This window comes from Arabidopsis lyrata, assembly GCF_000004255.2.
Source record: "Arabidopsis lyrata subsp. lyrata unplaced genomic scaffold ARALYscaffold_7, whole genome shotgun sequence".
NCBI lineage: Eukaryota > Viridiplantae > Streptophyta > Magnoliopsida > Brassicales > Brassicaceae > Arabidopsis > Arabidopsis lyrata.
The window spans coordinates 20026331-20051725 of record NW_003302549.1 but is presented as its reverse complement, the minus strand read 5'-3'; the positions used below and the strand labels follow the sequence as shown (position 1 = coordinate 20051725).

At 31.1% G+C, this 25395-nt stretch overlaps 3 protein-coding genes and 1 long non-coding RNA gene across 6 annotated transcripts; 2 read left to right on the top strand and 2 right to left on the bottom strand.

The window, feature by feature from the left end:
* Nucleotides 1-9: 9 nt before the first annotated feature.
* LOC9306587 (zinc finger protein ZPR1) lies at nucleotides 10-5418 on the top strand. Its single transcript, XM_002870470.2, has 17 exons — nucleotides 10-108; nucleotides 363-530; nucleotides 1296-1340; nucleotides 1560-1600; nucleotides 1744-1825; nucleotides 1986-2030; nucleotides 2241-2297; nucleotides 2612-2671; nucleotides 2766-2893; nucleotides 2984-3236; nucleotides 3392-3458; nucleotides 3569-3639; nucleotides 3724-3813; nucleotides 4059-4167; nucleotides 4391-4482; nucleotides 4608-4713; nucleotides 5061-5418. Exons 2-17 carry the CDS (start codon nucleotides 408-410, stop codon nucleotides 5171-5173), a joined length of 1482 nt encoding a protein of 493 aa, XP_002870516.1. The 5' UTR covers nucleotides 10-108; nucleotides 363-407; the 3' UTR covers nucleotides 5174-5418.
* Nucleotides 5419-11816: 6398 nt separating this feature from the next.
* LOC9304579 (transmembrane 9 superfamily member 4) lies at nucleotides 11817-15503 on the top strand. 2 transcript variants are annotated; one of them, XM_021018273.1, is made up of 8 exons: nucleotides 11822-12111; nucleotides 12513-12553; nucleotides 12634-13219; nucleotides 13310-13447; nucleotides 13536-13692; nucleotides 14198-14682; nucleotides 14990-15258; nucleotides 15354-15496. In XM_021018273.1, exons 1-7 carry the CDS (start codon nucleotides 11957-11959, stop codon nucleotides 15207-15209), a joined length of 1782 nt encoding a protein of 593 aa, XP_020873932.1. In that variant the 5' UTR covers nucleotides 11822-11956; the 3' UTR covers nucleotides 15210-15258; nucleotides 15354-15496. The 2 variants fall into 2 exon arrangements, with proteins under 2 accessions (XP_002870515.1, XP_020873932.1); XM_002870469.2 differs by having other exon boundaries at nucleotides 11817-12111; nucleotides 14990-15503.
* An 82-nt stretch (nucleotides 15504-15585) lies between these two features.
* On the bottom strand, nucleotides 15586-18370 carry LOC9306586 (O-acyltransferase WSD1). Of its 2 annotated transcripts, none has more exons than XM_002868460.2 (7): nucleotides 18083-18370; nucleotides 17286-17858; nucleotides 17133-17199; nucleotides 16507-16598; nucleotides 16210-16419; nucleotides 15982-16119; nucleotides 15586-15881 (listed from the first exon to the last, which is right to left on the bottom strand). In XM_002868460.2, the coding sequence occupies exons 1-7, from the start codon at nucleotides 18335-18337 to the stop codon at nucleotides 15714-15716; spliced, it is 1503 nt and encodes a 500-aa protein (XP_002868506.1). In that variant the 5' UTR covers nucleotides 18338-18370; the 3' UTR covers nucleotides 15586-15713. The 2 variants fall into 2 exon arrangements, with proteins under 2 accessions (XP_002868506.1, XP_020873933.1); XM_021018274.1 differs by having other exon boundaries at nucleotides 15586-15805; nucleotides 18083-18337.
* A 2797-nt stretch (nucleotides 18371-21167) lies between these two features.
* Nucleotides 21168-22531, bottom strand: LOC110226856. Its single transcript, XR_002330753.1, has 2 exons — nucleotides 22134-22531; nucleotides 21168-22046 (listed from the first exon to the last, which is right to left on the bottom strand). It is a non-coding gene; the product is annotated as an uncharacterized LOC110226856 (long non-coding RNA).
* Nucleotides 22532-25395: the final 2864 nt, after the last annotated feature.

The following is a 25395-nucleotide window of genomic DNA, read 5'->3' as shown; positions in this document are numbered from 1 at the left end:
TCAACTCTCTCGCCGTTTCTAGAGCTCTTTGGTGTTTCTCTGCTTTCTCATAATAAGCCTGTAATCTCCAGATTTTTGTAAAATTTCAAGCTTTGTCTCTTTTACTCGGTACGTTTTCTTGTTTGATACACATATTCTCTTGTCCCATCGGAAATTGGTATCAAATTTTGTTCCTTTTTTTCTTAATGTTCTTTTGAGATTGACGAAATTGAACTCTTGAACACTCTCTTCCACTCTGCTTTGAGCTTTGAACAAAGCTCTTATATAGATTCTTAATGTTATGGCATATTCTTGTAAGAACAAATACATGTTCATGGTGCACAAAGTTTCATCCTTTTTAGCTTTGTTTTTCCTAATAATAGGTTTTTTGAACTTCTTGGGATTGTTTGGAGAAACTTTTGGAGGTGATGGACAATGGGAATGATGAACAAATCGATGTTGGATCGGTGGTTGAAGCTGTTTCTGCTGATCATTCCATTGGTGCTCCTCTCTATGTAGTTGAGAGCATGTGTATGCGCTGCGGTGAAAATGTATGTCTCTTTCTATATATCTCTCACACATACATTTGGATAGTGTCTCTGTTTGTAGCTGAGGTCTGTTTGTGTATGTTCCAACTGATTTTACAATTGGACTTCTCTGTATAAGCTTAGAGAATTTGGTAGAACGCGGAGTTTGCAGTGACTGGATTTGTTTTCTCATTGCTTTGTAAATTTACCAGAAGTGAAACCATGTCTATGCCTTTCAAATCTTCCAATTTAGAGCCTGCTAATCAAATCTAAGATGGGAGAAGGTTATAAATAGAGAAACTTAAGTATTCTGAGATTTAGAGGAACTTTACGAAGTTTTATCGAGATTCCTGATGTTGTTATGTAGTCCTTATCCTTTGTCACAGAAGAAATGTTGTAACATGTGTTAATTGATATAGGTCTATGATACAGGCTAGCTTTGGTTTCGTCTTTGCTTTTTAGTTTGAGCTTGTTTCTAAATGGTACATGTACATGGTTGTAGTAACATGAGTTCTTTCTGCAATCCAATGGTTCTTGAGATTGTTATGAAGTGAACTATAGCGGGATGAAACACAACTTATTGGCTACGTCTTTGGTGATGGTATGATAAATTTGATGGGAAACATAGTGATATTTTTGGATCGGTAGCAACCAATTGGAGAAACTTTGTATGGTGAACTTTCAGTTTCTAGTGCATTTTCGCCGAATTCTTTACTTCGGTTGTAAAAAAAGTCTGTCGTATGAGGTTTTCTTGGTCCTTCTCCTGATCACTCTTTATTTCTTTTCCAGGGAACAACTAGATTTCTATTGACCTTAATACCTCACTTCAGAAAGGTATGTCATACTTTTTTTTTAAAGAACACTAAATTTTGTTCATTTTTTTAATTTCAGATTTTCCATACTCCAGTCACTGTGACTTGACCAAACCAAAAAAATACACAAAGTTATTATTTGATATTAAGAAACATGTTTTGTTGGTTAGACGTTTTATTTAGACTTTTCTCCACCTTGTGTTAGCTTACAAGCTTCCTGCTAACATTCTTCTGGTTACAGGTCTTAATATCTGCATTTGAATGTCAGCACTGCGGAGAAAGGTAGAACTTCTTATGACTTTGATGCTTTTTAAGTATTCGATTTGAGCAGGGTGAATTGGTTTTGAAAACTAACTCACTAAATATTTTCTGTTTTCCTCAATTGAAAAGATAAGCCTTTCATTGATCTCTGATATATTTTTTAGGAATAATGAAGTTCAGTTTGCTGGTGAGATTCAACCCCGAGGATGCAGTTACCATCTTGAGGTTTCAGCTGGCGATGTGAAGGTTGGTGCATTGATTCAAATCTAAATTTTTGTTCTTTTGAATTTATTTCCGTCTTTCATTTTTTCATTTGGAGATGCACTCATGAGGTAGAATGTAGCCTTTTTTAGTTGTCTATTGCTCCGTAAGCATATTTTATCTTCTTATTTCTGTCTAAATGCAGATATTTGACCGGCAAGTTGTAAAGTCTGAATCAGCCACTATTAAGGTGAGTAATCTTACTGATTCTGGGAATGTCATCGGTCCTTCGGATTCAAAATACTCTGATTTCTTTAACCGCGCCAGCTTACTGCATATTTATAAGAAACAGCTTCCCAATCTCCCTGAAAACTGTGAATTATTTTCCTTCTTATGTTATAAAAACTGGACTTATTTGAGCTGGAAACTAATAGTAGTTTGCATGAATACATGTATTCAGATTCCTGAACTGGATTTTGAAATTCCACCAGAGGCCCAACGTGGTAGTTTATCTACGGTAAGTCCTCTTAACCATCTTGATACGAACAGTTCATTTTTGGGGGTAGTTATTTCTTTGAACAACCTAAAAATCGTCTGGTCTACTGATGAGAACTAATTAGTGATGCATTTAATGACTATTGAGAAGATTTCCATGGGAGCCCTATCTGTGTTACTTTGCTAGCTTCAAACTGGTATTGGCAGTTAGGAAATAATCTTGTTGTCGTTTAACTCATTCTTAGTGGAGATAAACCTATACAACTGCGTTTAAGATTTTGGTTTTCTTTTTCCACTTTCATGTCAATGACTCCCCCCTTTTTGTTTAACTTCTAGGTGGAAGGGATACTATCCCGGGCTGCGGATGAACTTAGTGCCCTTCAAGAAGAACGCAGGGTAAATTCTGACTTGGAGCTCTACATTTTTTTATATGTTAAGTTTGATTGTTTTCTAGTCAGGATAGTTAAACTATATATGTTGCTTGACACAGAAAGTAGATCCTAAAACTGCGGAAGCAATAGACCAATTCTTGTCTAAACTGAGAGCTTGTGCTAAAGCAGAGACATCATTCACCTTCATTTTGGATGATCCTGCTGGAAACAGTTTCATTGAGAACCCGTAAGGATATTCAACTTGGAATTGGAAATACCATGTTAAAATGAAATATTTCTTTATCTGCTTATGACACAAGTTTATAACACATGACAGACATGCTCCATCATTAGATCCCTCTCTAACAATCAAGTTCTATGAGCGAACACCCGAACAACAAGCAACTCTTGGATATCTTACTAACCCATCTCAGACTGGACAGTCGGAAAGAAGTCTTGAAACATCTTCTACTCAAACAACTGCTCTACCTCATGGAACTATCGGAGCAACAGCTGGTCATCGAGCAATTGCACAGAGTAATAGCACTGATATTTCGGATAACTTGTTTAGATACACTGCACCTGAAGAGGTAACTTCTGACCCTGAAAATTTTGGAAAATTTTTGTTGAATGGTGAAGGTTATGATCACTTGAGATAAGAAATCAGTGTCAAAAGGTTGTTTTTTGAAAGTTTAAAAATTAAATGATGTTTTCATATAACTTTACTATTGCTCATTTTTAATAGGTGATGACTTTTCCTTCAACTTGCGGAGCATGTGCAAAGCTGTGTGAAACACGGATGTTCGTGACTAGTATCCTTACAAAAAATCTGTGCCCGTTCCTTGGTTTTCTGAAACAAGTTTTACGTATTTGTGTTTGTTGGTGAACTCCTTGATGCTGTTTACCCCTTGACATAATATAGAAATCCCGTACTTTCAGGAGGTTATTGTCATGGCATCTACATGTGATGATTGTGGCTATCGAAATTCTGAGGTTGGCTTCCATTGGTTTGAGAGATTTTGCAGACACTGGCCTGGTCTTTAGGTTATTCATTTTTTTGTGTGTAATTGTGAACAGTTGAAGCCTGGTGGTGCAATTCCTGAAAAGGGAAAGAAAATTACGCTCTCTGTGAAGAACATCACTGACCTTAGCCGGGATGTGATCAAGGTTAGTTTTTTGCTTCAGTTTGTTTGTTTTCTGTAGTATTTCACCAGTAACCTCTTTAGTAATAATGTTGGATGTGTGGTGGACCAAGAGAGATTTCTTCATATGGTTATATGTATCTTAAAGTAGCTGAGAATATCACTTTTACGATTAAAGTATATACCCTTACAGAATGTATATAGTTTAAGTTTGGAGCAACACCTTCCCATATGTCATTAAAGGTTCATTTTGTCTGTTGCGTGTATTAGTCAGACACTGCTGGAGTGAAAATCCCAGAACTTGATCTGGAGCTAGCTGGTGGTACACTTGGTGGAATGGTAACAACAGTGGAAGGGTTGGTCACACAGATCAGAGAAAGTGAGTTTGACCTTTCATCATCCAAACATTATCCTTGTCTAGTGTGAATCATGTGTCTTACTCGTTTTTAAGTAAAGAAGAACAGATTTAGAGAACCATGGCATAAATCACTATCCTATATTCTTCCTTACCAAGCTTTCATTGTCTGGATAATGGAAGCATTACGATTCTCGCCCTTTATACCTCTTATCTACTGATCTAAGTATGGCATGGGTTCTCACAGGCTTAGCGAGAGTCCACGGATTCACTTTTGGTGACAGTTTGGAGCAGAGTAAGATTAACAAGTGGAAAGAATTTGGAGCCAGACTAACAAAGGTAGGAACTATTATTTAATTTATGTGAAGCATGAGCCTTCTCTTGTTCTTGATGTTCAAGAGGACGCAAAGCACTAAGATCTGGTATTTAGTATAAAGATGTTTTTCTTTTCTTATCTCTTGCAGCTTCTAAGCTTAGAACAGACGTGGACATTGATTCTTGATGACGAATTAGCAAATTCCTTTATTTCACCATTAACAGATGATATCAAAGATGATCATCAACTCACATGTAAGTTCCTCAGTGGTTCCTTGACTACAACCTTAAGTTGGATCGAAACAAATATTAGGACCGGGACCGCTGATTTCATATCCGTTTCATAAACTAATTCCTTATAAATCCATGAACCAATAACCCCTCCTAAATCTGTTCCTTCCATGTTTTTCTCACGGAAGGCTGTTATACACAGTTGTTATAGATCAAGAAGAAACAATATTATTTGATTTCTGCTTTTGGATTTCGTAAACCGCATTATGAAATTGACTTGATTTAGGAGTGAAGATTCAATTAGGATATAGGAGTGTTGGGTTTCAACTTCAAGTAACAAATGTTGTTGTTGTTGTGTTTTTGAACTACAGTTGAAGAGTACGAGAGATCATGGGAGCAAAACGAGGAGTTGGGTCTCAACGACATAGATACTTCTTCAGCTGATGCTGCTTATGAATCCGCAGAGCCAACTAAATTACCTTAAACCTGAAAAGATATCTCTATAATCAGAGAATTATGATCTGTATTTCGGACATGTTATTATTATGTTTATGTTTAGAGCACCTCAAAGAACCAACAAGCAAACTACTTTTCTTCTCTTTTTTTCTGAAGTTTTTGAGTTGTGTTTCTTACAAATTTATGGTTTATAGTGCTCTTTTTATGTCAGGTTTCGAATTTTTCACACATTGCCACAGTCGTCATATGTATATATTTTGATCATTGATGCCCCTTTATAGTTTGTAAGCTATTGTTGGTTTCTAAACTTGGACCAGTTTGCTCAGTGTTTGACGCTATATTCTTTGTTTTCAATACTGTTTGTAATGGAAATTTTCTATATGTCTCATTACTTATTTGGTTTTCAAATCAAAACGTTCAATGAAAAAGAAAGCATGGCTTTGCATAACAAAAATGTAAAGATGAACCATGAAGTTGCAAATTTGGTCCGTTGACACCAAGTGTTGACAAAACCAAACGTACATTGTTGTGGAGAATACACTAATACATTGTTATGGGTTTACATTTAGGAAAAGTATGAAACATAAATTAACGAAGGCAAAAAATGGTAATGCTTTCATCTCGAGTATGCAAAGATTAATTACCGCCACTAAAATTAATGATATACTAGATTTTGTAAATGCGCGTTGCGCAGGATTTTAGTTTAAAATCTCTTCTATTAATATAAATTTTTAAGCATAAATATAATCACTAAAATTTAAAAAATAAGTATTTAGCATAAATATAATAATTCAAATTTAAAATATAAATCTATATAAACACTAAACTTATTTTACGAAGTAATATATAACATATATATTGTCGACAATAATGTTTCTTTGACAAATAAATAGTTTGATATAAATCACGTGGTAACAAAGATCACTTAAGAAATTTGCGGGAAGAATAAACAGTATCGACGACCATCTAATGATCTTTTATCTCTAAAAGAGTTTCTTTCTTATTCATATTCTATGAAGACATTTCTTTAAAAGTTTTGACATTAATTATCGATTGTTGACCTAATTGTAAATATTATTTATGATAAAATATTGATACGAACATAACATCATTCCATATAAAATGCAAATATACCGAGTTCCATGAATATTATTTAATGTAAAGGTAAATCTATAATACCATGTTGCTAGAACATGTTTAGCGAGCTTGTTTTACCCATCGAAGCTAGTGCAGAGTGTCATAAGAGAATTCTCGACTAAGTCATCAAAATGTGCCTATCTTATCTTACTTTCCATGATTACATGGCCAAACGGTTAAGCCCAACTTTGAATCTAATAAACTTTTTAATAATGTATGTCATGTATTTTCTAAGAACTCATTCGTTCACACAATGAATGAGATCTCAAAGATTTTACCTTAGTCATGTGCATTATCTTTCTAAATTTTAAAAATTTATTTTCAAACACTTTTAACTACCAATTCTTTCGTCATTTTTTATGATGCATTCGTTGCCTCTCGATATCTACTTTATTTTCACCTTCTATTGACTCATATATAATATATACTAGACTGTGAATTTATTTTCAAGACATATCATAATTATTTTCTCCTTAATTACTATCTTTCAATACTCAATTTTTTGGGTTAAAAGCATTTGATTCCATTTATGAAATATCAAACTTATTTTTCTTTTTGATCATGTTATAAAGTTGTAGTTCTACTTGAGAATATGCTATACAAATTACATATCACTTTTTTTTAACGGCTTACGTATCAATTTTTATATATTTTATTGTAGAACTCATAAATAATGTGGCCATTGTTTATTTATTTTTTAAAAGATGGATTATAAGATTTTAAAATTTTCAAGATTTTTTTATAATTTCACAAGATAAAGTGTGACTTTTACCGTATCTTCGTCTTAAATTATAAATGTAGGTTGAGTTTAATAATCTTTTATGTTTCTTTAGGTAAAAATTTATTAATAAATAAAATATGTTGTATGTTGTTCTAAGAAACTAATGTTTCACTTTAATTTTATTTTCTTGTTTAAAGTTTTACATATAAAATTACATAAATTTAGTTTTATTATACCATGCATTTAAAACTTACTTCTATTCTAAAACTTATTAACACATTTAAAATTTTGAAATATGATCATTTTTAATTTTATCATTTAAAATTATATTATCATTACTAATAAAAAATTTACAGTATTTTTTTTTTTTATTTTTTTAACATTTTATTTATTTTACATATTTCATTTTTATTTATTTAAAATATAAATTTTCTATTAATTATAAGTAACATAAATATGTATTGAATGAATGTTTTAAATTTATTTTAATGTAAAATAAGTAGTCTTGCATAGGTCATAGGTGGATGGGCTACATGGAGAGTGGACTCTCCTATTATATATATATATATATATATATATATATATATATATATATATAGGTATTTATTTTTTAAAAGATGGATTATAAGGTTTTAAAATTTTCAAGATTATTTTTAAATTTTCACAAGATAAAGTTTGACTCTTATAATATCTTCGTCTTAAATTATAAATATAGGTTGAGTTTAATAATCTTTTATTTTTATTTAAGTAAAAATTTATTAATAAATAAAATATGTAGTATGTTGTTCTAAGAAACTAATTTTTCACTTTAAATTGTATTTTATTGTTTAAATTTTTACATATAAAATTACATAAATTTAGTTTTATTATACCATGCATTTAAAAGTTATTTCCATTCTTAAACTCATTAATACATTTAAAATTTTGAAATATGATCATTTTTAATTTTTATCATTTAAAAGTTGAATTATATTATTATTACTAATAAAAATTTAGAGTATTATTTTTGTTATTTTAACATCTTATTTATTTTAGATAATTCATTTTTATTTATTTAAAATATAAATTTTCTATTAATTATAAGTAACATAAATAATGTATGTATTAAATGAATGTTTTAAATTTATTTTAACGTAAAATAAATAGTCTTGCTTAGGTGGATAGGTTAGATGGAGAGAGGATTCTTCTATTTAATAAATAGTCTTGCCTAGATTTTGTATCCGCGCGTTGCGCAGGATTTTAATTTAAAAATTTCTTCTATTAATATAAAATTTTCAGCATAAAATATAGTATTTCGTAAAATTTTTTAAAAAAATATTTGAGCATAAATATAATAAGCGATATACAACATATATAATGTCGATGATAATATTTCCTTGACAAATAAATATTTTGATATATATCATGTTATAACAAAGATCACTTTAAAAATTCGCTAAAAGAATAAAAGGTATCGACCCCATCTAATGGTCCATTTATCTTTATCTCTAAAAGAGTTTCTTTCTTATTCATATTCCATGAAGACATTTTTAAAATTTTTTTGAAATTAATTATCGATTGTTGACCTAATTGTAGATATTATTTATGATTAAATATTGATACTAACATAATATTATTCCCTATAAAATGCGAATATACCGAGTTTCATGAACATTATTTAGTGTAAATGTACATATATTTTACCATGTTGTTAGAACAGTTTTAGCGAGCTTGTTTTACCCATCGAAGCAAGTGCATCGCGCCATAAAAGAATTCTCGCATAAGTCATCAATTTTTTCTATCTTATATCACTTTAATTACATGGCTAAATGGTTAAGCCCAAATTTGAATCTAATAATCTGTTTAATAATGTATGTCATTTATTTCTCTAAAACCTCATTCGTTTCACACAATAAATGAGATCTCAAACATTTTACCTTTACTCATGTGCATTATCTTTCTAAGTCTTACAAATTTATTTTCAAATACTTTTAACTACCAATTCTCTCGTCATCTTCTATGATAAACTCATTGCCTCTTGACATCTATTTTCTTTTCACATTCTATTGACTCACATATAATATATATTGCACTGTGAATTGATTTTCGAGACATATCATAACTATATTTTTTTTTCCTATCTTTCAATACTCAAATTTTTAGGTTAAAAATATTTGATTTAATTGATGAAATACCAAACTTGTTTTTCTTTTTGATCATGTTATGAAATTATAGTTCACCGTGAGAATATGATACACAAATTACATATCACATTTTTTCTAATAGCTTACATATCATTTTTTGTATATTTTGTTGTAGAACTCATTAATAATGTGATCATTGATTATTTATTTTTTTAAAGATGGATGGTAATGTTTTAAAATTTTTAAGATTTGTTTTTATAATTTCACATGATAAAATGTGACTTTTACAATGTCTTCTTCTTAAATTATAAATTTTACGTTGAATTTAATATTTTTTGTTATTTCTTTATGTAAATAAATAAAAATATGTAGTATATTGTTCTTAGAAACTAATGTTTTACTTTAATTTAATCTTCTTGTTTAAAATTTTACATATGGAATTGCATAAATTTAGTTTTATATTTCTTTTCACCATGCATTTAAATTATTTTTATTCGAAAACTCATTAACACATTTAAAATTTATGATCATTTTTAAGTTTTATCTGATAACAGTTGAATTATATTATTACTACTAATAAAATTTTAATAATATTATATTTATTATATTAACATCTCATTTATTTTATATAATTCATGTTTTTTATTAATTATAAATCACACAAATATGCAGTAAATGAATGTTTTTAATTTATTTTAATGTTATAATAAATTGTGTTGCTTAGGTGGATAGGCTAGATGGAGAGAAGACTCTCCCATTATATATATATATATATAGATTTTTTTATGTTTATGTCTCAAATATATGCATCGAATAGGAATTTAAATTTATTTAAAATGTTCTCCACTTTCACTTATTTTGATATCCACTAGAAATTTTCAATTATGTTTCTTGCTTCAAGATCAAATCAAACACAACTATATAATACCTACTAAATATTATCAACAGGACATATATATAATACGCACGGGTAATTTATCTAGCATTTGATAAAAGTTGAAACAAACTAATGGGTTTAGTTTAGTCATAAATTGAAATAAATTATAAAACAGGTAAAAAGAAAAAGTGGCATCTATGGAGTGACTAGTTTATGAATTTTAATATTTTTTTAATTATTAGTTCTTCATGCATTTCAAATTTGTTTTTGTTCATAATGTACAAGCAGATTATCATAAAAACTTAGTCATTGGCAAAGATATTGAAGTGATCTATGATCTAAGCGGCTTACATGGTCGTGCTATAGATATAACTGGTATGTGACATGTTAAGGATAAAGAAGAATTATAGTTTTAATAATTCATCTACCTTGGAGCATGAATTTGCAATAAAATAGTAATGGCTATATCTCTGGTAATGTTCATCAACATGGAACAAAAATCTTATGGTACATTGGATGCTGCTGATCAATTGTTCGAAATTTTTGGCATCTTGGGTTGATGGGTCTTGCTGCGTTTGTGAGATTGTTTTGGTCGATAAAATATGGTAGGCTTTCTTGGCATACTTAGGTTTTGAGAAGGGGACCACGATGGGGAAGCTTGGGAATAGATCATATTTGGTTAACATTCTCAAGGAGACTCTTCTACTTTTGACAGACACACACCACAAATCTCAGTTCAACTCACGATGGGGAAGGTTGCGAATAGATGTGTTGCTTTCGATGAAAGAGTTGCACTTTTGGAGAAGTTTGTTTAAGACTCCAAGATTAAAGCATTCTTTACGGTGGATGAAGTAATTCCGATGCATCATTTCGTTGTATCATACTTGGCTTCTCTTCCATATTTTCCTTTTTGATGATGCCTCATATTTGTTTATACAATTGAGATACTTAGTACATTGTTCATTTCTTTAAATCTCAGATGGTAGACCTATTACGCTTTGTCTAGTTGAAATGAAAAAAGTGCATTGAATCAATAACTACGTAAGCTTTTTTATCGATTGAATTTTAAAGGGTTTTGTGCCAAAAAAACCTCTAACTCGCAAATTTTTGCAACTTTATTCATTTCCAATAAATGCAAATTAATCATATGAAGTCAAAAATAATACGTAATGCAAAAATTGGCGAATTAGTGTCTGTGTTTTTTTTTTTGCACAAAACTCAATTGTAAACTAACATATGTTTTTAGTGATTCCAAGAAAAAGAAAAACAAATTGTCCAAAAAGAAATATATTAACAACATTTTTTAAGATATATTAACAACAAAGTATTAGTTTGGTTGTAAATCCATCTCCAATTAACTGAACATAAAAAAAAAAATCCAACGTAAAACTCATGATTGATTAAACCAAAACCGAGAAAAAAAAAAACAACTAAGCTAAATTATAAACCGAGTTGCGAATCTTTGAAGTTCTGATGAAAAAAACTTAACGTTTAACAAATTGGTCTATTTGTAGAACGAGTCAGTTCCTCCTACACTTTCTCTTTGAAGTAATTTACACATGTCTACAAATTATACAAAAATAGTGCAGTGTTTTTTACTCCTAGTTTTTGTAGTTTCCGCTAATCCCAACACCTAATCTTAGTTAGTTGGAATATCATTATGATTAATATACATAAATCAATATCTCCATAATAAATTTTTTATTATTAAAAAAATATAAATAATAAAATAATTTATTATTGATAAATTCAAATATAAAAAAATATAATAAACCTTGGGAAAAATAAAAAGTGACAAATCGTGGTTTCGTTACAAAAGTGTAAAATTTCATGACTTGCGATGCGGAGAACAAAAATCAGTCTTATCTCTAAGTCATAATCATGAAATTGATCATCATCATCATCATCGACCCAACCGCTTAAACCTCTCTCTTTCTTTCTCTCTAATCTCAAATGGTACTATTGCATTCGATGACGTCGCTTCTTCTAGTGTTCTTCTTCCTCTCCGGCGTTTCTCCGGTTATCTCTGACGGTTCCGATCACCGTTACAAGGTCGGTGATGATGTTCCTCTTTACGCTAACAAAGTCGGTCCGTTTCATAATCCCAGGTCTGTGCGATAATCTTATTCACACTCTTCAGATCTGAGCTTTCGATTTTCACTGATTTCACGTTTTTTCTGAATTTTGATATTAATTGCATGGAGATCTCTTCGCTTTTAGTGTTTCTGATTCAAATTTGAATTTTGATTACCTGAATAATGACATTCTTGAGCTAGGATTCGTAATAATTGGACAGTGAGAATTTGAATTACAAATTCGTAGGTCTATATGAATTAGTGAATGTTGTTGATGGTTAGTGTAGTTTAAGCTTCTTATGTAGATCATCTTTGATCAATGCTTAAATGTTAAGTGAAACAATCCATGCTTATAATGCTAGCTCGATTTTCGATGAATTACTAACTCTGTTGTTTTAGTTTGAGCTAACTATTACTCTCTCTATATATGGCAGTGAAACATATAGATACTTTGATCTTCCGTTCTGTTCATCAGGTATGTATGGATGGTAAAATTGCTTAGTTTCATAGGTGAATTTTTTGTAAGTTTATATAGCTGTGGCGTATTTTTTACAGCTCCTGTTAAGGAGAAGAAGGAAGCTCTAGGGGAAGTTCTTAATGGAGATCGGTTAGTCAGTGCACCGTACAAACTTGAGTTTTTGGGTGAGAAGAATTCTGAAGTTGCATGTAGGAAGAGGTTGAGTAGAGAAGATGTTGCTAAGTTTCGTGATGTGATTGCGAAAGACTACTACTTTCAGATGTATTATGATGACTTGCCCATCTGGGGATTCCTGGGGAAAGTTTTCAAGGAGGGAAAAACTGACCCATCTGAGTATAAATATTATCTCTTCAATCATCTACAGTTTGAGATTTTCTATAATAAGGACCGAGTTATTGAAATTATTGTGAGAACAGACCAGAATTTCCTTGTGGACTTGACTGAGGACAAGGAAGTCCAAGTGGATTTCACATATACTGTTCGATGGAAGGAAACAGAAATCCCATTCGAGAAGAGGATGGAGAAATACTCACTGGCTTCATCAATGCCACATCACTTGGAAATCCATTGGTTCTCCATCATTAACTCATGTGTCACAGTTCTTCTCTTGACTGGTTTCCTTGCGACGATTCTTATGCGAGTCTTAAAGAATGATTTTGTCAAGTAAGATATTAGCTAGAGTGCATAGCACAATTGAATTTGTGACTTTTAAATATATCTAGTAGCTTACCCTCTAGCTTATGTACTTCATAGGTATGCACATGATGAAGAGGCAGTCGATGACCAAGAAGAGACTGGGTGGAAACTGATCCATGGTGATGTATTTAGGTTCCCCAAACACAAATCCCTACTGGCTGCAGCCCTTGGTTCTGGCACACAATTGTTTACACTGTATGTTTTCACATAGAGTTGTGGACTCGTGGTGCTCTTCCTGGCATGGTGTTTTCACTCAGTAACACGTCTTTTTATTTGTATGCAGAGCTGTTTTCATCTTCATGCTTGCGTTAGTCGGTGTCTTTTATCCCTACAACCGTGGAGCGTTGTTTACTGCATTAGTGGTCATATATGCACTTACTTCAGGGATTGCCGGTTATACTGCTGCTTCTTTCTATTGCCAGCTAGAAGGAACTAATTGGGTAAGTATGGATGCCATTTTATGGGTCTTAGGATTGTAATCATATCTCAGCAGTGAGTCAAAACTCAAAAGTCTTCCACCGTGAGAGCATTTAGTGAAATCATCTGGTATAGTTTCTGCTTCTGCATATTTGGTAAAAGTGGCTGTCTACAGTGCTTAAGTGATATACTTAGTATAAGTTAGTCTAACCGAAGTACCAGTCAATTCGGTTTAGCATTCAACACCGACTTTGTGTGTTCCTTTACTACCTCTCTTTTATCTTGAAAATATGTGTGCATCATACTTATGCATATATGTGTATAGTTGAGGCCTGACCTTACATCCCATACGAGATAATTATTTTGAGTTTTCTACTTCTTTTTGCATGCTGAGTTTTGGCTCACAGTTCTGATTTCTGGGCATTCATTTTAGGAGTTTGAGGAAAAGCTATGTCTCACCGCATCTATCTTGTTCTCATTTGCAATAGGTTGGTTGATTAAGAAAGCTGATATTGATTCTCTTGACAGGTTAGGAATGTTATACTGACTGGAAGCCTTTTCTGTGGACCTCTTTTGCTCACTTTCTCCTTCCTTAATACTGTTGCAATTGCTTACCAAGCCACTGCAGCATTGCCATTTGGGACAATTGTGGTTATTTTCCTTATATGGGCACTTGTTACTTCACCATTGTTAATACTGGGAGGTATTGCTGGGAAGAACAGAAAATCCGAGTTTCAAGCTCCTTGTCGTACCACAAAATATCCAAGAGAGATCCCACCAATGCGTTGGTACAGGAGAACACTTCCGCAGATGGCTATGGCTGGTTTTTTACCGTTCAGTGCCATTTACATCGAGCTTTACTACATATTTGCCAGTGTTTGGGGTCACAGAATATACACCATCTATAGTATTCTGTCTATCGTCTTCCTTATTCTTGTCATAGTCACTGCTTTCATCACGGTTGCATTGACATACTTCCAACTTGCTGCTGAAGACCATGAGTGGTGGTGGAGGTAATGTTTTCTTTTCTCTTTCTTTGACTTCTGGTTTAACTTGTGGTAGTTTCAGGGAATATGTCTGATTAAGTTTCCAACTAGTTGAAACTACTCTTTAAGAAGTTTTCGTAACCTTTAGCAAAGACAGATTTTCTATTGAAAATCCGTAAGTCGTAACTATTTCCTTTTTGTCTGTGATGGTTTCATAACCGTGATAATAATAGATCAATGCTTTTAGCCTAAAAGAGAATCCCATATTTGAGTTTGTCTATAAATTGTTAATCTTTCTGTTCATCTGACTCTTTTGTATCTTCTACATGCAAAGATCATTGCTATGTGGTGGATCAACGGGCTTATTCATATACGCCTACTGCTTGTATTACTACTATGCACGGTCGGATATGTCAGGGTTCATGCAGACTTCCTTCTTCTTTGGCTACATGGCTTGCATCTGCTACGGATTCTTCCTCATGCTCGGGGCAATCGGATTCCGTGCTTCCCTTCTCTTTGTCCGTCACATTTACCGCTCAATCAAGTGCGAGTAAAACTTGGAAGATTATTCACTCCCTCAACTACTCCTCTTTAGTGGTGTAGGTAAGACATCATATTTTGTTTTGTCTTTAGCTTGTTGATATAGAAGTTCTGTTGCTTAATGTTTTTACTTTTAACTTTGATTGTCGTTGTAACAGCGATGATGAATGAGGCCGATGGCCATCGATCCGGTGAGGTTGTCTATTTTTTTTTTTTTCAGATCTTTCATTTTTAGTTATTTTCTTGTGGGATGATGTCCTTGCGACTAATAGTGAGACAGTAGGTACGAAAACTTCAAGTTTCTCATAGATTTTTTCCCACAAAATAGTGAAAGAGTAATACTAATTCTACTAATACAAGCAAAATTATTTAGGAAGATTTGCTAAAAGATACCGACAAAACACGTTTTTTTTCCTTGATCAAGCAAAACGTTTGCAAGAGAGATACACTTCACCAAACTTCATGTTCATATATTACAACACAAACAGAGCGTTGATTAAACATCAGGTGGGTGTGTTTCAAACTTCCGTTTTATGAAATCTTTTCTCCTGTGTGGCAGATTTGATTATCTCGAGTGCTTCTACCATATCATCGCATAGTCGATGAGGATCTGCAATCGTTGTTGTATCAACAGCTAGATTGATGACAATCTTGTCTACGTAGCTTATAAAATGGATATTGAGAGCCTTGTTAGACATAAATAAAAAATAAAAAAAAATTTAGTTAATTAACTTCATCAAAAGTTTCATAACTACATACTTAAGGAAAAGAGTACTATATACTTACTTGTGATCCAACTAATGCACTTCCTGCGATATATGAAATCGGATGGTGAAAAAAACTTATTTCTTCATCGGGACCTTTCACATTTGAAAATGCCAATGATGTGTGACCAAATATCCTCTTTCCAAAAGCTTCTACTGCCTGTTATTTTCTTACCATCGAAAACAAAAAAATTAGCAATATGCACTAAAATGTATGGATTAAATAGCTCATATTGGTTTCGTATTTCACCTTTCCTCCAAAAAATTTCAAGGTGAATTTAATGATGCCATAGAAAATAAAAGCTTCCAGAGATATTTTCTTCCTATCCATCGTAGCTTTGGCTCGTCGAATGTACTCCAATGGATCCTTCTCTGGTTTCACCCACAAAGGAAATATAATTGTTCCAATGAAGTTTCCCCATCTACACTTTGAACCCTTCGCCATCATATCAGCCAAATCCTACATTTCCATATTTTATCAAACTTTTACATTCTTATTAATTAGATATATTGTTTTTGTATGATTGTAATTTATGTTGATTATCACCTCTATCTTTGTTGCTGGTCTTAAGTTTATAGCTACAGCACCACGAACACGGAGTTTTTCTACGATCTTTTTCTTCTCGGCCGTTGATCCATCTGTCGATCGATAATGTGATCAAATATTATAACTATGAGTATATATTGATGTTCTAATATTAGTACAGTATCTCGTTGAAAACCTAACACTAAAAAAATGGTAAAAAAATAAGTTTGAAATATAATGTTTTAGTTGCTGAATAGTTACACCTATTTTTACACCAAGAAACCAAAAAAAAAAACTTAGTAAAAACTTTAGAACTATTTGAAAGTATTTAAAATTATAGAAAATATTGGCAAAATTTTCATTTATAAACTTTATTTAACAAATTTTAGATTTAAAGCGAGTAACTAATACTATGATGGTACTATGTAGTATAGTGGTTGAGTAAGCTCTGATTGTCATAACTCATAACCTCAGATGGTACCATTATGTGATGTGACTAGATATCGATTAAATAATTTCCATCGTTCCTACTATCTTCATCTATTTGAAAACATAAATTAATGAAACATAAGCTTGACTCTATGCTTAAAATTATTATTTAAGGTTAATGATATATACTTATAAAATTAGAAGGAATTTGAATTTACCATATTTGCTACTCAAATATCTTGAAAGACCTGCTTGTGTCATTCCAAGAAGAACATCATTCACCTTCTACAAAAAAGAAAAAGAATGTTATGAAGTTGTTAGTGTACGTAAATGAATGATCAATATAAAGCAAAATAACAATGATTTTATACCATGTTCATTGTGTCCTTCACTAACTTGACATCCTCAAAACTTATTATCCGATGGACAACCTTCCAAGATTGAAATCCATCACTCGGATTACCCATAAGAGGGTTTTTGGTATCTCGCAAAAAGCATATTGTAAGCATTAACTTGGAAAATTCAACAATAGTGGTGAAGGTGACTCTTATCATAAACCAAAACCCAACAAACAACCACCAAGCCATGGAATCAACGGGTTTCTTTGTAGCCGTGGTAGTAGAAATTAGCGCGTCAGGGTCTGATGTTTTTCGTGAACAAGCAAGTAAAAGTGACATAAGAGACATTCCATCACCAATTGAGTGATGTATTTTTACTATAGCCAAAGATTCTGCTTTTGATGTCTTTATGTTGAGTAAATGAAATTCCCAAAGAGGTTTGGACATGTCCATTGGAATATTAGCAATGTTTGATGTATAGTCTTCTATGAAATGATCAGGATTTTCAATGTTGGAATATTCAGGATCTGGCACAATAACATGATCTTCTACTCGAACTTTAACAGGAATCCAGACCGGGTCTCCTTTTCTCTTATAATCTATCTCCTACGAAAGAAAAAAAAAAAAAGAAATATGACCCATAGGCATAATTTAGAACTAAATTACATGTGACTACATACATGAAAAGGGAAAGGAATGAATATAAATTCTTTGATACTACGTGTAGATAAATTACATATACCATGTTTTTTTTTTTTGTAAAAGACATAAACAATGTTTTTAATATAACAATATGCATGCATACGTGTAGAATACATGATATATGTTACCATTTTGCTAGAGAATCTGGGAGCATTGATCAATGAGTTGTTGATGCCTTCAACAAAGGCCGATGGGTTGCATCTAACTTTAAACCCAAAAGTTATCACAATGAAGAAATTTGGCGAACTTAGCATATGTGACATTGGGCTAAGTGGCTCCATTGGCGTTGTCTCGATCTCTTCTCTCTCCATAACATTTTCCGTTTTCATAGTTGGTTTAAGGATTCTCCAACCTTTGTAGTGGATACTTGAATTATATAGCATTGATTTCTTTGTCGTTATCTATTTTTTTTTATTATTAAATGAGGGTTGGTGTAAGTTAGGGTTTTGTGGTTGCTCTCTTCGTCGATTTCTTAAGTAGTTTATAGTTTATTCCTTAAAAAAAAAATCATTTTCATTATAAATTTCATTTATATGTTTAACAGAATTTTCTTGACAAAATTTAAATTAATGTACTAACTAGAAAGAGAATATCATTAAGTATATGATGTATTAATGAAATGTAAAATATGGATGTGCTTCATTTAGAAAGAGAAAGTGCAAACTTGGATACAAGATCATGATCAAAGAGGATTGGGTCATGATCTTGATTACAATACATGTAATCATGGTGAGATGACTCTAATACTTTAATTGTATGCCCCTGACCACTCATATACTCATATATGAGGGCTCCTTATAACGGATAGCTTAACCAAATTATCTAATATATATACCATTTAGCGGCCAAAATGAAGTATCCTTTTTTTTTTTTGAATAACATGAAGTATCCTTATCTTCTTTTTATCTTTTTTTTTTATAAACCCTATCAGCTGATCTAGTCAGCCCCGATATGAACGTACCGAGATGCTACAGAGTGGACTACTCTCGTAGTTCAACGATTCAATGGACACCATGAGTTACAAGCGGATTCGGGTCGAACGGGCCATGAGATTCATGAGATCCATAAGATCCAGAATTGCGCCACCACACTGCATGATCCGAGTTTGGAGTGTCTTCCGACTAATGTCAGGGGTAGTCAGGCCGCCTGCATTTCTGACTACGAGGTAAACCGATTGGCCCAACTGACAGACTTCCCAAACAAATATGTTTTTGTTTTCAGAAAAAATCAAACTCGGGTCTGGAAGTTTCTCCCTTCACCAAAACTTTCCTACCACTAGACCACGTATGCTTGGACAAGTATCCTTATCTATCGAGTTGTTTGTATTTTTGTAAGATCGACGGATCCAAAGACATCTACAGCTAACCCAAGAAAGCAATAAATAAAATTAAAATTTGGTGGTGATACAGGATCCGCCTAAGTTAACCTACATGTAATGCTATATAGTTTGTCTAATATAGATTACATACAGTGCTAGATTTTTTTGAATTATGCTAGATGATATGTCTATTAACAATCGTGGCCCAATACATTTCTATACAAATATATCACAAGATGCTTAATTTTCAATCCAATTCATTTTTGATAATTCGACATATTTCGGAAAGCAATATAAACTTTAGATGTTTATTTTCACAAAATATTTAGTTGTTATCTTTCCTTGTAGTTTTTTTTTTTTGGGAGAAATTACATTTCATATGACACTAACAAATCGAGAAATGATCCATTTTTTTATAACAAAAAACAATTTTCACATCTCATATTTTATATATTAGAGTAATCCAAAATGATTAAATTAAGGATAAACCAGAAAATTGATTGCCCTTGTTAATATGTAAATTTAGTCGACAAATACTTTTGAGTTAATATATATTGAACCAACACTAACACTTAAGCAAATACTATTGGCTGACATAGGCCAACATGTGGAAGCATACTAATAGAATGTGAGTCCCTTAGCACTGTTCAAGCTACAAGTATGTTTTTTTTTTGGTGTATATTGTTGGCATGTTTGGCCATGGCTATTAAATTCAGTTAAAAGCTTTTTGTTGTGGGTCAAAGATGAAGAGATTATGTTTTATAAAAGTATTTCTAACTACAACCCACGTAATGTATGATGTTAACTACAACCTACATAATGTATGATGTAGACATAGAAAAACGATAAGTATTAATTTTAATTGTGTAACAAATTTAGATATAGACAACATTTATAAATACACGTTATGGTTGATTGATGCATTAGAAGAGACATTAATGAGAGAATTTATAAAGTTGTGGTTTGAAAATCAGCTTTCGTGGCATCAAAACATTAAATATAGGGTCTCACTGTCACTAGTATATCACATAAATAACTAAATAATTTCATAATTTCTAGCAGAAAGATAGTTTTAGTAGATTAATCACATATTATTTTTTTTCTAATTTTAATTTTAACACTTTAGTAGTATATAACAGAATCATGTTTTTAAAAAGTAGAAACTTAAACAAGTGATTTACCACCATTCTATCTCAGAATTACTGATTTTTCGTATTAGGTTTTGAAAAAAAAATAATAATAAAAAAAAAATAAAGATTTATTGGCTCCTTGGTTTTAACTTTACAAAATACTCTTTTATTAACAAAACTAAACAAAAACAAAAATAACTTCACTGGTGGTACTAGGTTTTAACCTAGATGTGAACAGTGGAATTTGGTGTCGTGCTTTATTCGTTGTAGGTTTAAGATAAACTACGTATGCACTAAGAACTCTGCTCATTTCTGAAATTGAGTGATATCATGGATTCTAATCATGCATCTAGTGATATATAATCTTCAAAAGAATAATAGTTTGGTTTTTTTTTTTTTTGAAAAACATAGAATAATAGTTTGGTTAATAATTTATATTTAAGAATATGCTATTCTAGTATTGGGATGGTGAGGAAAATTTATTTCGAGTAGTTGAAAGAATTAAGATTTAAAAGGTACATCTTAAAATCGACCACACAATTCATCTAATTAGGAGTCTGATCAGATCTTTTGGTCCATAAACATTATGAGTACGTGTTCAAAAATATTTATGAACAATTATCATGTCGGCAGCAAGGAAATGAATGTTGTACCTACGAAGTTACTACCTACCATATTAAATTTTCATACCAAATATTGTTGGTCTCATATAAATTATTTTTTGTATTATGCGATTTTGAATTGAACTCAAACTAATTTCCAAAATTTGTGAAAGAGTCGGGTATTATTGTCACTGAAAACATACATAAACTGTGGTTGAAATCACAATGGAAAAGTTTTGAATCTTAGTCTTGTAACATCAAAGATAATCCCTTCGACCAGTATTCCACCTTGAGTCGATTGGTTTAATAAGATGGTATAGCCAAGTAAAATGTGACACGTAAAAATCAGTCCGCATACGCTTAGTCCACAATCAAGCAACATTTAATTGTCTTGAGTTTGGTGATAAAACTAGAGTCCTAAGCATGAATATTGGCCCCTCCTCGGGTCATAGGAACGACTCGAATTATCTCGGGTACTAGATTAACATCAACCCTTGATCTACACCCACTTGTAAACCAAATTCTTGCATCATAAGGGCCAACATACATCGAGCTTGAAACGCCTATTGAGGTCTTTAATTAATACGACCTTGTAGGATCTACCACTTCCTCCAAATTTCACTCATGATCGGTTATGATCAAACAATTTAAATCGAACCAAAAGAAGAAGAAAGCAAAATAAATTTAGGAATCAGGATTCATAGCCCGAGCTGGCTTATAAATGATCGAGTAAATGCATCACAAATTTTGGGATTGATACTCTCATAATAATCTAAGATCAAAACAAATAGAAACTTACAAGCAATAACCTACTGTATAATAATGTAAAATATATGAAAATTATAAAGAAGATCTGTTGTTGAAATTAAAAAGAATTTATAATAGATAAATTTTGAGTTTTTGAGTTTCCATTTAAACACTATAGAAACATAAATGAGGCGAGAAACCCGTGTACTCACAGTGTTCTGGACAGGACTTGATAAACATTTGATTATAAGAGGAATTCCATCAACCTCAACAATGGTAGCAGCATTTTTTGGCTCTGCACAAAAACAGGAAAGAGCATTTGGTTTGATGATCAGTAATTGCAATTATGGTAACAACAAGAAACAGTTTAGTATCAGACTACATTCATAATATTCCAGGCTTATTGCCGGCACAAGCGTTGCATATTCCTCCTATCCCAAATTCCACAAGCTGGCCTATACATGAGTAGATCCTAACCAATCGAAGATGCTCTTCATCGAGGTGCTAATTGGGCAGCTTTCGAAAAATTAAAAATTGGCATTAGTCCAGAGGTACAAATCAAGCCAATATGAAGTTGATATCCGACTTCCAAAAAACTAGACCCAAATAATAATACCCTAAGAAAATGGGCTGCGATGAGAATGCCTATTGCAAACTTCACAAGTGTAATGGTCACTCAACTAAAATTGCCGTAAAGTAAAGAAGCTACTGGCATGCGAACTCCATGACATAGATCTCGAACAAGAGAACTACATGTATATATCCTCTCAGTATCTAAGTTGGATAAAACAGAAAATTTTCATTATAAAATTTAAATAATAGTTCTTACGTACTAAATAAATTATGACATTAATCAAAAAAGGGATTAATTGAAATTTAAATCTTATCATACAAGATAAAACCATGCACACAATCTTCTTTTTATTTGAATCTAATGAAAATTTTACAAGCTATACATATGCTATAACCGACTAGCAAACTTACACTCTTCACCATAATTTATTCTTTTAGTTACATATTAATATTATTCATTGAAAGTATAAAATTTCCATATCTATAGAGTGCATAGTTGGGATATCGGTTATAGCATAAGAAAAAAAAATTGTATATATTTACTTGTAATCCAATGCTTGCACTTCTTGCGATATCGGATGGCCAAAATACACTTAGGAAGAGTATTATTGGTTTGTGATTTAAATAGAGTTTAAGTGACTTTAAATGATATGTAGAATTTGTTGTTATCAATCAAGATTTTCTTAGTTTGTTGAAGTTTGTGTTATTAATTTAAGATTTGTAAAAAATAATCTAAAATCTTTAGAAATCTGGAGTTATTGGATTCATACTTTTATAAAGCCATTTAAAATTTTGTGTTATTCAATTACAACAAAAGAATCTATGATTATTAATGAATTAAATTATTATGTGATTGGTTTGTGACTTTTTACACTTTTCTTTACAAAATAAAATCATGAAAAATTAATACAATCAAAATAGAGAGATTGTTTGGAAAACTTTACAAGATTATGAAATACTAATGGGTCTCAATACTAATCAACAAGATTATAGAAAACTCTCTAACAATAGTTTAGAATCTTTCATTTGTTTACTTTCTATGATTTTATTAAAGTCATCAAAATTCCATGTAAATTAGGAACCAATAACACTCCCTTATTTCTTCATCGAGACCTTTCACATTTGAAATAGTCATTGTTGTGTGACCAAACAATGACCTTTCAAAAGTAAAAAGGTGATCGTATTTCAATTTTTTTTTTTTTGGGTCAAAATCATATTTCAAACTTTTCAATGTGTTAATGCGTTTTAAAATATAAGTAAAATTAAATGCATGGTATAATAAAACATTATATAACTCTATTTATAAAAATTTAAACAGGAAAATAAAATTTAAAGTTACACATTAGTTTCTAAAAAAAATATACTACCAAGAACTTTATTTATTATTAAGTTTTTAGTTAAGAAAAAATAAAAGATTACTAAACTCAATTTAAAATTTAAACAAGAAGAAATTGTAAAGGTCATACTTTTTGTGAAATTATAAAACCAAAGATCTTAAAAGTCTTAAATATTATAATTCATCTTCTTAGAAAATATATAAAAAAAAGTGATATGTAAGTCGTTATAAGAACTGATCTATAATTTGTGTAGCATATCTCGAAGAAAAGTATATTCCCAAGTGAAACTACAACTTTGTAACATGATCAAAAAGGAAAATAAGTTTGAGATTTCATCATTTGAATCAAATAATGTTTTACACAAATTTGGTGGAAACAACCAAAATAAAGTAAACTAAGTTTTTTTTTATAATACGATGTTTATATTATGAGAAATTGTTAAAAATGCCTCTTTTTCAATACCCCTTTTCAAAAATGCCCCCTTTGAGAGTCAATTTTTAAGTTTGCCCTCTTTTAATTTTTAATGACCATTTTACCCTTATTTGAAACAAAATTAGGTCCACAAAATACAAAATATTTTTTGGCGGGAAAAGTGATCCCGCAATTTTCCCGCCAAAACACTTGTAAAAACTTGTAAAACCTTTAAAATATCTTGTAAAATTTTCCCGTAAAAAAGTTTCCCGCCAAAAAAAAAGTGATTCCGCAATCTTTTTGGCGAAATTTTTTTGGCGGAAAAAATTTACAAGGTATTTTAAAGGTTTTACAGAATATTTACAAGTGTTTTGTAAGGTTTTACAATGTATTTTAAAAGGTTTTACAAGGTACTTATAAGATTTTATAAGGTATTTATAACTTGTAAAACCTTATAAAAAACTTGTAAAACCTTATAACTTGTAAAACCTTATAAAATAGCTTGTAAAATCTTATAATATCTTATAAATACCTTATAAATACGTTGTAAAACTTTTTAAAATAGATTGTAAAACCTTATAAATACCCTGTAAAAAACCTTTAAAATACCTTGTAAATTTTTCCCGCCAAAATTTAATGCCAAAAAAATTGCGGGAAAAAGTTTTGCCAGAAAATTTTACAAGGTATTTTAAAGGTTTTACAAGTTTTTACAAAATCAAATTTGTAATTTTGATGTGTGCACATTCTCATGTTTTCCTTATATATTTGTGATATCTTTTATTAAAAAAATGGTAATTTAGTCATTTTGTACATAAAAAAGGTATTTTTAAAAATGGACAGCCAAAGGGGGCATTTTGAAAAGGGGTATTGAAAAAGGGGCATTTTTGTGAGTCTCCCTTATATTATATTACAAAATTAACATCTCAAATAACAAAGAGTGGTATAGTAAAGAGTAAATTCATGTTGTTTAAGTGTTGGATGTGTAAATATTCTGAAAAACAAAAACAATAATATTTTCATGTAGAAACTTTTTTTTATCATATTTAGACTTTTTAAAATAGTCGGCTATGTAATTAAAAAAAAAAACTAGTTTTCTCGAAAAGATATCAAAATTAATATTTGTAGATGAGACACAATATAGATATTCGTCAAATCTTCTAAATTACAATATAGTACTAAACCTACGCAACGTGTAGGTCATTATCTAGTTTTGGGAATAATTTGGTTTGATTGTGAGATAATTCATGCAATATTAACTGTTATGTGTTACATTTTGTATATTTATAAATTCACCTGAACATATAATTCATTTGAGAATTCCAT

Coding starts and splice junctions, on each gene's coding strand:
- LOC9306587 (XM_002870470.2), top strand. CDS start 408: ATGGACAATGGGAATGATGAACAAATCGATGTTGGATCGGTGGTTGAA. Junction 1,826..1,985: donor TTTCAGCTGGCGATGTGAAG/GTTGGTGCATTG, acceptor GTCTAAATGCAG/ATATTTGACCGGCAAGTTGT. Junction 3,814..4,058: donor TTAGCCGGGATGTGATCAAG/GTTAGTTTTTTG, acceptor TGCGTGTATTAG/TCAGACACTGCTGGAGTGAA.
- LOC9306586 (XM_002868460.2), bottom strand. CDS start 18,337: ATGCTATATAATTCAAGTATCCACTACAAAGGTTGGAGAATCCTTAAA. Junction 17,859..18,082: donor CCAGATTCTCTAGCAAAATG/GTAACATATATC, acceptor TTTCTTTCGTAG/GAGATAGATTATAAGAGAAA. Junction 16,599..17,132: donor ATATTTGAGTAGCAAATATG/GTAAATTCAAAT, acceptor ATCGATCGACAG/ATGGATCAACGGCCGAGAAG.
- LOC9304579 (XM_002870469.2), top strand. CDS start 11,957: ATGGTACTATTGCATTCGATGACGTCGCTTCTTCTAGTGTTCTTCTTC. Junction 12,554..12,633: donor TCTTCCGTTCTGTTCATCAG/GTATGTATGGAT, acceptor TATTTTTTACAG/CTCCTGTTAAGGAGAAGAAG. Junction 13,693..14,197: donor AGCTAGAAGGAACTAATTGG/GTAAGTATGGAT, acceptor TTCTCTTGACAG/GTTAGGAATGTTATACTGAC.